The sequence below is a fragment of the Sciurus carolinensis genome, chromosome 8, assembly GCF_902686445.1.
Source record: "Sciurus carolinensis chromosome 8, mSciCar1.2, whole genome shotgun sequence".
Taxonomy (NCBI): Eukaryota; Metazoa; Chordata; class Mammalia; order Rodentia; family Sciuridae; genus Sciurus; species Sciurus carolinensis.
In genome coordinates this window covers 124,388,930-124,400,580 of record NC_062220.1, presented here as the reverse complement: position 1 = coordinate 124,400,580, position 11,651 = coordinate 124,388,930, and the positions used below count along the sequence as shown (strand labels likewise).

Sequence of the window (11,651 nt, the reverse complement as noted above, 5' to 3'; positions counted from 1 at the left end):
GGAGTTTGATTACAGTATTCTCTGATTAGAGTGTCATTTAATATTATAAGTCCTGGGCTAAGATAAAGGGAGATCCAGGAAGATTGTTATTAAATTACTACAGTGTCATCAAGGTGTATCTTGTATTTGATAAGTTCAGAAGATAAGAGTTTAGAGGAAATAAACTTGGAGTAGAACCATAGTGCAGGCACTTTTCGATATAATATTTTCCATCTTATATTTTCATCCTTAGCATTTTTATATCTCAGGTGTTTAACATTTTAAAACATTGTAAGCTGGGCTCTTATTTAATTTTCTACCTCTGCAAATTTTTTAAACCTCACTTAGAGAATAATAAAATGTAAAAGCCGATAGAAGTGTTGAACACAAAAAGTAGCAATTGGTTACTATTAGAAGAAGTAGTGGTTTGAGCAATAGTTGACATTTTAACAGGAAAATATCAGGACCACAATACAAATACTACTCATGCCTAACTTACTTTACTTTTAGACCTTTTGTGTTTTTAACTGCCATCCCAGTGTACCAAGCCCTTTGTCTTACCTCATCTAAGCATCCTAACCAGTTACAATGTGTCCTTATCATTCTCAATCACTTAATACCTTGTTTCAATTACATGGGTTCATATTACATGGGTTCATTACTGTCATAACATATTAAACCAGCCCTAATAGAGTGACCTACTTATACAGTAGCTATTAGGGTAGAAGTAGCAATAGAAAAGAGAAAAATAAATCCATAGTGAATAAATGTTAATGTGAGATGAACTGATGTTCTAATACACATGAGATCAGGTCTCCCTCTTCACAAAGACTTTGAATTAAAACTATTACAGTTCCTTCTTTATGTTTCTGAGAGTTGTTGTCATCAATTGAACATCACCATAGGGAACAGAGGGAATTATAGAGGAGTGTGGTGTTTTTTTTTGTGTTCAGCTCTTTTGTGTTATTCTTTGTTATTTGGTTTTCTGGAGGGGTGTTTTAGGGTAGTATGGACATAAAGCTCTCCCTCAAGTGGTCTGGTCATGAAGCAGTGTGAGATATTTAGGCGTTATTCAGTTAGAGCGATATAGCTCTAAGACACAATATCCACCTCATTTAGGAAATGGGTGGTTTTCACAGGTACCTGAGCAAGGGTACATTTCCTTTACTGCCGACCATACATGGCTCTCCTATCAGTCAAATGTCCACAGAAAATGAGATGATATGGAGCACAATGTTCCCTAATGGTTTAGCCTCAAATCCAGCCAGACACACATCAACACTGACCAACAAAGACATCCCTGTTATTGGTTCATTCATTCCTTCAGTTCCTTTAGAGGAAACATAGGGGAAACTCAGGTGAATTCTTCTATCTTAAACATTTTTTTTTCAGTTGTCAATGGATCTTTATTTTATTTATTTATATGCAGTGCTGAGAATGGAACCTCACGCATGCTAGGCAAGTGCTCTATGACTGAGCTACAACTCCAGCCCCTTAAACCTTCTTGATACTTGTTTCTGGGTAGAAAGAAGGTAGTCCAAATTCTCAGGTGTTCAAGCTATGAGAGAAACTGGAGCTGATCGGTGCTCTCACAAACAACCTGACAGCAACAGGCCTCCAGAGACTGCAGAAGAAGGTGATCACTGGGCTGGCTTCTGAGTATTTCAGCAGGCTTGGGCAGCTTGCTCCCACATAGGGAGTGTGGAAGGTGTTTCAGCAGCACTGATCGAAACCAGTGAGTGATGCCTGAGCTTAACAGGTGAAGCTGATGCACTCTGTTTTCATTTAGAAAAAGCCCATTTTGTACATGATTTGTACTCTGGTCTGTTAAGAGAAGAATGGGTAATGTTTAGCTGGAAATAGACTTCTCCATGCTCTCTGCATCCATTTATAGGCAAAAGTGTTACTGTCATAACATATTAAACCAGCCCTAAATGTTGTTTGTGGGACTCTTCAATTCTGTATAAAATTTACTTAAAAATAGATTTTAGTCTTTCTGAAAACCATTAACATATAATGGTAGAATTATTGGATTAGAATGACACTTGACTTTGGTATGGTATGGACATAATTGATTAATATTAGTAGATGCATTACCCCCATTATGGACATAACAAAGGCACTAGACCGTATTGAATTTGACCCCTCTTCCAATAAGCATTATTCAGTCTGGGAGAGCAAGATAGCCTCCCTTGGATTCTTTTGATTGGGAAACAGAACTACAGTGACTGAGAGGTCTTGTACTAATATTTGGTTACGGAAACACTCTTAGCCCTAGCTTACCTGATAGCATGTACTTGCAGACCAGGCTTATGTATTGCACATCTCCCAGGATGTTAAAAGATCTTTAATATCCTGCTTTTATGCTGTTGTCACTTGGGTGCTTAAACTCTTACTATCTACATATGTATAATGCTAACTTGTACTATAGCCTGAGTATCACTAAGGTGAAATATTTGGGATTGGAAATGTTTCAGGTTTTTGGAATATTTGCATATGTACAATGAAATATCTTGGATATGGGTAGTCAAGTCTCAATATAAAACTTATTTATGTTCCATATACACCTAACCTGATAGTTGGAAAGGGGTGGACCTTATTTCCCCCCTCCCCCCCCCCCCTTTTTTTTTTTTTTTGCAGTTCTTGGATTTGAACTGAGGACCTTGCACATACTAGGCAAGAACTCTGCCACTGATTTACATACCCAGCCCCTGATAGAAGTTTCATGCAATATTTGTATGTACCTTTTAAATATTTTATTTAGATGCAGGGTTTCACTAAGTTTTTTAGGGCCTCACTAGATTGGTTGACCTTGAACTCCTGATTCTCCTGAGCTGTTGGAATCACAGGCATTTGCCACCACACCAGCATACCTTCAGTTTGACTGCAACCCATCTCATGAGATCACATGCGGAATTTTCCACTTTTCTCATGTTGGCACTCAAAAAATTTCAGATTTTGGAGTATTTCATATTTTTAAATTAGGAATGGTCAACCTGTATAAAATATTCCAGTGGGATTTCTATTTAAAAATTTAATGTAATGTAATCTTGATTCACCTTCACTTATCCATATATATCTCAACCCCAGCTTTTAACTTCACAGTCACTATGGTACTTAATTCTCAACTATTTCTATTAAAATAATACATAGAAATCACCCTAAAAGATGACCTTTGATACTAGTTTAATTGGGTGATAGATTTGATTATACTAAAGCATACATGTTTCTTACAGAACTAGTAGAATTTTACATCAAAGCCATCAGCTTTGCCAAACTTTTCAGTTTCTTGGAGACCAAATTGAGAAAGTTGCTCAACGGAGGGCTGTCTCCCTACCAGAAATTTCTACCATTGAAAGTAAATTTTATACTTTGTAAGAATGTTTAAATTAATAACTTTTTAATGTTTTTTTAACTTACCAAAAAATGCATCTAACATTTATTGAGTACTTCCTAAGGACACATGTTATGTACCATGGAATAATCCTGATGACTATCCTGTGAACATAAGTATTCATGCATTATTCCCCTTTTAGTGATGGGGAAACTTCCTAAGTCTGACCATCAAATAATTGGTTAAGGCAGAATTCAAACTTTGAGACTCTATGACTCCAAAGCTTGCATTCTTAACCAGTATCCCATATGGTTTCTCCATTAATGGTTCTTGTGAGCTTCAGTCATTCACTAAGTGCCTTATTAGACCAACCACAGTAAGCAGTGAGGATACCATGTTAGATGCAGTCTCACATTCTTTCCTCAGAGATATTATAGTATAATGTAGAGGACAGAAAAGTAAATATAAAACTGTGAGATTAGTAAAATGAAATAAAAATTGACCCAGGTTTTGGGGCCCTCCAAAAATGATGGGACTTTTTTTCTGAATATTAGCAAAGTAAACAATATGAAGTATATGATTCACAGAAAATTATATTTTCATTATTTCCAATAGTATATTTTATTCATTGTGATGTTAAGACATTTTCACATTTGTCAACTCCCTGGAAAACCACCCATTCCTTCCTCTTATCTTTCTCTTGCCCTTCACTCTTGCTTAGAGGCCATTCCACCAGGAAACATTGCCTCCCAAGACTGGAGCAAACTCCTCTTGTATGCTGTTATTGGAGTTTGCCCATGTTTAGCACATGTCACTCCTGTGATTTCCTGGGATGATATAAAATTTAACCACGGTCAAGTTCCATGTCTTATTCATGCACTAATGTCAGTATGATTATATGTCAGACAAATGAAAGTGTTACCTACAGTCTGTAATTAATGCTTAAAGCGTTGGACATTTGAAGATTTAAACCACCATTGAAATGTGATCACTTTTTTTCCTTCCTATCCCTGATTTTTGTCCTACTTTCTGGGTGGGGGGAGGAAGAGTGTGGCACTTAAGGGCAACATATGTTGTCTCCCCACTCTCCATTTTTTTATCACAATTCATGAGTATAAATGGGGGAAAGAATATTTGATCAGATTAAGGAATAGCAGTCTGAACCTTTGCACTTCAGTCTTCAACATAGGCCTTAGGCACTTCTGAAATGACCCAAAGCAGCAATCATTTTTATTTGAATTCTGCTACAAAATACATATCATGTTATATAAACTCATGGCAACAACTAAACAAATGTTTATAAAAAAAATAAATAAATAAAAATTTTAAAAATGTTTTTTTCATCTAGCCCCTTGGTGGCAGGCATGGGAAAGAAGTGTCCCACTTACTTTTCTGGCTTTCAGAGAGTTTTTGAGTTTTACTAGTTGCATTACTGGGCCTATACCAGTAATGAGAGTAGGGTTCTGTATATGTTATTTATAAACTCTCCTTGTTGGACTGGACCTTGCACTGCAGTGGTTTTTCCTCCCTTTGGGACATTTTCCTTCTTTCCAGGTACTGAACAGCAAAAGGCCCATTGAATGTAAGTGTAATCTTAAATAAATGGAGGAAAAAAGGTTCTTTAGGAATATTTTTAAAGAAACATAAGCCACATTGACCTTCTTCAGTTAGAGATTAAGTCTTCTATTTGACTGTGGGAACAAAATGAAGTCCTTTAACGTGTTAGGCTATTGATAGAAATTTTCCAATTTTGTTGGCTGAAATAGTGTGTTGGGAATGAAGAAGATACAGTTAATCTGGTGGCAGTGCTCTGTTTTTAACTACCAGAAAGAAAGTTGGAAGAGTTGGTGGGGGGAGCAGAGAGAGAGAGAAAGAGAATGCTTTGAAAATATAAGAATGTCTCTGGGGCTAGGTTTGTAGCTCAGTGGCAGAGCAATTTCCTAGCACGTGTGAGGCACTGGGTTTGATACTTAGCACAACATAAAAATGAAAGAAAGGCATGTTGTCCATCTACAACTACCAATTTTTTTTAAAAAAAGGTAGACTTTGAAGATTATATAGTCTTCTGGTTCTTTGTTGTTGTTGTTGTTAGTTGAAATAAAATTAACATAACAGTCACCCTTTTAAAATGTGAAATTGGGTGGTTTTTAGTATATTTACTAAGTCAGATCATGCATTTCTCCCACAAATGTCTATCACTGCTTCTATTTTGGGGGGATGGTATCATGTAATATTCTTTTCATTCTTACAGGATCAACAATTAGTCTTTCTGATTTAATGAAATCCCAAATGTTGCCTTCTGTAAACAAATCTGCAAAGTAGTTACTTTTCAATGCTTGAATAACTTACTCTTAGCTGAATTTTTCTGTATAATAGACATATACATTTTTTATAATTCCTTTTTGACAAATCTTCAGGATTTATTCTACAAGACTGGCCAGGATGTGGATGAGAAACTGATCTACAAGGAAATCTGGAACTCCCTAAATTCTACCTTACCAGAACCAGGAGCTTGACAGCATTTGATTCCAATGGAGATGGAAGATACTCAATTCTGGAGCTAAGAGTAGCTTTTGGTTTCTACCCTCATCAGGCATGTTTTAGGAACGGGTGTATATCCTGAACTACCTAAAATCTACTTAAATAACAAAAACAAATCTTTTACACTACAGACTTCTAGTCCTCCAAATTACTATAGCAGACACACTGCCACCTTCTAACTTGTTTAAAAACCTATGTAAACTAATTTTTTTAAAAACATTTTACTTATAATCTGATGTTCAGAAATCTATGATTTCCTGAAACCAGTAATAACTTACATTTTAAAATTCCAGGAAAAGAAATGATAAAAACCCTCTTTTTCCTCATTCCTTTGTTAGAGGGGAAGAGACTTATCTTTTAAAACCGGAAAATGTATATATAGAAGGAGAAAAAGCTAGTTTTTAGATTTCATGTAAATTTGCCTTAAATAGCTGCATTTTATAGAGACTCATAAAATTACTTTTTGTTAAAAGACAGATTTTTTTCTGTTTGTAAATAGTTAAAATGAAAGAAAAAGTATGCACATTGTGTGGAATGTATAAAGAATGTTTTTGAGCAGGATGTGAACAAATGACATACTAAAAATCATTTATCTGTAACCCTAAACCTAACCCTAACCCTAACGCTAACCCCTCCCACCCCCCATTATATGTCCTCATCCGCTTATCAGTGAGATCATTTGTCCTTTAGTTTTTTGAGATTGGCTTATCTCACTTAGCACGATATTCTCCAATTTCATCCATTTGCCTGCAAATGCCATAATTTTATCATAAGGACTGTATAGAGGGAAAAGAGGGGTGGGAGGGGTGGGGGGGAAGGGAAAAAATGGAAAAAAAAGAATACATAACAAAAATTAGTTTGTTACATGATAGCTTCAATTATTATCTTACTAAATATATCATTTTCAAAATTTGAAGAAAATAAAAACATGCATACGTATAACACGTGGTATTCAGATTTTCAATCTTCATACTATGGTTGGTATGTGGCTAAAATCTCCATTTATTACCTTTGGCAATAACTCAGAATCTGTTCCTCAAAGACTGAGAACCAATGAACATGAATTTAGAGTGGGCAGAAAATGTAGAAGAGAAATGGAAATTGGGGGCAGCAGAAACCCTTTATGAGTGTCTTGCCAATGTGAAGATACAAAAGCATTAAAGGGCAGGGATAAAAACAGCTATACATAATATATGGTCACTAGACTTTTACTTAAATTAACTTTATTAAACACAAATAATTATGTCCTTAAATATGTGTTCCTAAAAGAAATGTTCACAATTCTCTTCTCATAAAGCCGCATTAACCAAACTGTCCAGAAATGAGTGAGAATTTTCTTTCTCCTTAGTTTTCCAGACAGATCACACTACATAGACTACTTAACAGTCTTTCATTAGCTCAATCTTTTAAAATTATGCCAATGATTCTTTAGACTTCTCTGAGTCCTTCAAACTTCAGTCTCTTATCATTTACTGATCATATATTACCTGAAGGCCTACAGTGTCAGGCACTGTGCTAAATGCTGTATGTGAAGTACCACAGAAGTCATACACTGTGAGAGCAGAGCTTATGATGGATACTTTAAAAAATAACTCACAGTATAAGTGGCTGAACAAAGAATAAATCTGTGCCATAATTTAAAAGGATTCGTTTTAAGAAATCTAAATCAACTGTCTAAATTTCTGTTTACCAAGAAAATCTACTTAGAAAGTGTGAAAGAGTTCTTGTGCAACATGCTCTCTAGAAATTAGAATTTTGTGTAGGCTTCTTTTGGATTTCAAGCAATAGTCATTCATTCATTAAATAAATATTTTGTTTAGTGACTCCTTTGAGGTAGATACTATGCTGGATATGCAACTTAGAGTGGTAAACCTGGCAGACATTATAACTTCTTTCTTCTTGTTATTTACATTTAATGGACTGGCTAGATAAACATATGTATATAAGCAAACAAATGAAATGTAAATTATAAAAAATATAATCATAGAAATTAAAGGACAGGAATTAAAAACCTTCAAAAAATATCTTTTATCTGATCTGAGTAGCAGCTAAAACTATGCTCACATATACTGAACTCATCCCTCAAAGACCAAGGTGCTCCCATGGGGTTTATCCTGAATACTGGGGCATTGATTCAGGGACTTGATACCAGCTCCAGGGTTAAGAAAGTTGGATTCTGAGTATTTATTTCTAGTCCCTCAATGAATCCCAACCTGTGAACCAGAGAACTCTTCTTGGTGCTTTTTCTCATTTTGAATTTTCTTTAGGGTTTATGAGCATAAAAAGTTATCCAGTGGGGAGCTACATTTTCCCTGAAGTGAGTTAGATCATCTTCCCCTACCCTACACAAGTCTATCTTAAAGCTGTAGCTGACTCCTACCTTCAGTACCATCTCCATTCTGAATGGCAAAAGGCAAGTCCCTAGTCACTGTCTCAGACTAGCCACCCAGAGCTTTAACAGAAAGGGTTACACCTACTTTTAACCCAAGAAACTATACCCCTTGAGATTTTACCTGAGAGTTAGCCAAGAATCTGAGATTTCTTGGTGAGATGACTAAGGGCAGAAAAGTTGTAAAATGAAATGAGTGAAATCATATTGTTTCCTTACAGATATGAGTTCAGAAGTAGATAGAGGCTTTCTGTCCAGGGGATGCCTAACTGTAGCTGGCACTACAGCAGGAGCCTTCATGTGATGGTGGCAAGTGCAATACTTTTCCCTATTGTTGGCCTGGCAAAGTAGGTCCCTAGATGGGAAGGAATGGTGCCTCCATGTCACCTGTATGTTGAGTTACATTTGCTGCTGTTCCCAGGATCTGTCTTGGGGCAACACAAAAGGAAAACTTACAAAACGTTGCTGTAGCCAAGTCAGGAAGAAACTAGAGGAACTCTCCCAGCACTGATTTCTCTAAAAAAGTTCATTTCCTTTAACTTGTCCAAGTTGATCTGTGAGCCAGTGCAGTCTAGTACCATTAAACATGGAAATGTTTTCTTCTTCACATAACACTCAGTTTGGTGTTAGCTGACTTTAAATTGTCCAGTGCTGTGGCATCTGGTTGGTGTGTGACCACCAGAGCAGCTTTCATAGCAATAGGGGACTCTGCCTTGGGGCTGCTGCCTCTGAGGCCATAACCCTTGCCTTCAGGGGTGTCTGACTCCCACAGACATTCTGGAATCTGGACTTTAATCTCAGTGTTGGTAAAAGCTGGGAAATGGCCTATTTTGATAGCTGCATTGATACCATGGTGTCTCTGTGTATTTATCCAGTACAAGAGTGGGTCGTAAGTGAAGGTGGCAGCTGTCATCACTTCCACCCACTGCTGGGCACACCTCTCCTGCTGCAGCTTCTTCCTCCAGTGAAGAAATATAATGCAGCTGCCAGTTATCACACAACACAGCCCCATGAATCCAAAGTATAGCAAGACCCAGGCTGAGGCATTAAAAGACAGAAAAGAGGCAGCTGACTGACAGCTCTGGCTTGGCACCTGAACTGTTTTTCTCATTTCTCTTTTTGATTTGGCTCATTCATCAATCCATTCCATCCCCCCTCCTTAAAGATCTACCTCATGATTTTATTATTCAGTTAAAGCTAGGTCTGCAGGGAGCCTAAAATCCACTTTTGCCTTTTAGAGATAAGGGACACTAGGTCTAGAGGGAACATGACTGGCCCAGACTCAGTGAGACCTTCTGGCTCCCAGTCCAGGACCCATTCAATTCTTCTGACTGCTAAGCCTCACTTAAGGGCAAGACCCTCAAGGAACCACTTACAAGGGCACCAATGTATCTTTTCTGGTTGGGCAGAACATGGTTTCTGCCTTATAAAACTCCTTAGTTACCTAGAGGAGTCTGTCTCTTAACTATTTAGCACTCCATGCAGGCAGCCACCACTCATCCATGCAAAGCATCTTTCCTCTAAGTTTGTCCCCACACTCAAAGGACTGAAGGGTTACTTACTGCCAGGAAGGCCCAGGTTCTCCTTTTGAGGATCCACACCGTTGAGTCTTGTTACCAAGCCCATGGCTCGGCAAAGAATGAACTCACCCACTAATCTGTCCACCAATGGGAGTCTTCGGAAGGTTCAAGCCCCATTGTTCCCTAAAGAAGATGTCACCGGGTTCTGAGCACTGGGAATTCCAGGGCTGGTGCTTGTGGACTGGCTCTGAGCTGATGGAAGGAAGGGACTTCATCTTGTGGCATCTCATGAGCGTAGTTGTCTTCCATCAAATACTGGTCACCCCAAAATTGTTTGTTCTCAACTTCTTAAGGTTAAGTCACAAAACAGCCCCCAGAATAGGGCCCTCACACCCTCATGAGCTTGTATTTATGTTGTTTGTTGTTAGGAAGCCATTTCTGGATATATTTTCCAGTGGGGGGTTGGGCAGAGAACACAGTGAACACTGGGCAGACCTGCCCTCAAGAAGTTTCTGACCAAGCTGTCAGGGAAAAATCTGTTCAGGGTAACCAAGTGGTCAAAACCTCCTTCTTTGGCTCCTACAGTCTCTTTTGCTTCTTCAACAAGGGCTGGCAAAGTGTTTTCTGAGCATCATCAGGCCTGTGGGAGTTCTCCACTGTGTGGTCCTGCATCTCCTTCCACCTTTATCAACTTTCCCTTCTGGTCAGGCCAGATACCCCAAAGACCCTGTTTATTCACCTCTGGAGTTTGGCTCATTCTGCTCCTTCACTCAGTAGTACACTTCCCCACACTTCCACCACTGAACACCTCCTTATCTTCCCAGGTGGTCAGCCATCCCTACTCTCAGGCAAATAGTCCCTTCAGTTGATTTCCCAGAAGCACATTATCTCCAGCTGGAGAAGACTTGGAGAGTTGTCTAATCCAACTCCTTTCAGATGCTTGAGTACTGAGGGAAGAACTTTCCTGCTCAGTAACCAGTCCCCCACAGTTCCTTTGACTCAGGGACTTGCTTACCATCTTCTGAGGCAGCTTGCTTCATTTATGACCAGCTCAGATTGAAAGCCCCTTCCTAATTAAGGCTAGCTCAGCCTCCTAGTAGGTTGTTGCACTGTTACTGGCTTGGCTCTTTGGCACTATTCAGTTACCCCCATCTTTATTAGTAGCCAAAATGATCCTTTTAAGAATAGATGGTATTACTCTGCTCAAACGTACAGTGACATCCCCTCTCACTCAGATTGCTTCCTGCAAGTGGGCCCTGGAAATGTCTTAGTCTCTCACCCTGGGGACAAGGTTGTCCTCTCCTTTACAGTGACTGATGAATTTTTACAGGTCTGTTTAGGATCTGTGAAGAAAGGCAAGGGAATAAATAGGTGGATGCTGTTGCAGTGGTTGCCATTGATCCAAATGTTTGCCAGTGGTCCTCAGATTCCTGAAGGCTGCCTGGGCAGGAGCCCAGGTGTGGCCACACAGAATATCAGAAAGGGGAGTTATGCCTATTCCCTGGTGCTCACCTCATCAACGTCTGAGAGCTGTTGTTTTGTATTTATAATAATCAAAATAAGAAAGACAAGAATTACTACAGATCAACATTTCAGATCTGAGAATGTTAGACATGCCGTGTGTCATGAGGAATCAGACTCCTGCTCAGATGTAGCTCATCAAGGCAAAAACAAAGTACTTCTGCAGAAGGGTGTGCTACCAAACAAGGTCTGGAGAACAATCACACCGGGATGGGCAACCCACCTGCTTTTATCTCTAATGCAGTTCTGACCCTTAACCCGATAGGAAAAATTCAGCAGTATAATCTATACAATTGGCTAATTGAGATATTTAAAGAAATATACCTTCAGTTGTTCCTCCCTCCCTCTGTTCCCTTCTGATGGAAAA

At 38.5% G+C, this 11,651-nt stretch overlaps 1 protein-coding gene across 1 annotated transcript; it reads right to left on the bottom strand.

The window, feature by feature from the left end:
• Positions 1–8,847: 8,847 nt before the first annotated feature.
• LOC124991495 (testis-expressed protein 38-like) lies at positions 8,848–9,869 on the bottom strand. The gene is made up of 2 exons (XM_047562178.1): positions 9,806–9,869; positions 8,848–9,281 (listed from the first exon to the last, which is right to left on the bottom strand). The coding sequence occupies exons 1-2, from the start codon at positions 9,867–9,869 to the stop codon at positions 8,848–8,850; spliced, it is 498 nt and encodes a 165-aa protein (XP_047418134.1).
• Between the last annotated feature and the right edge of the window lie 1,782 nt (positions 9,870–11,651).

Coding starts and splice junctions, on each gene's coding strand:
- LOC124991495 (XM_047562178.1), bottom strand. CDS start 9,869: ATGGGCTTGGTAACAAGACTCAACGGTGTGGATCCTCAAAAGGAGAAC. Junction 9,282..9,805: donor GAACCTGGGCCTTCCTGGCA/GTAAGTAACCCT, acceptor TTAATGCCTCAG/CCTGGGTCTTGCTATACTTT.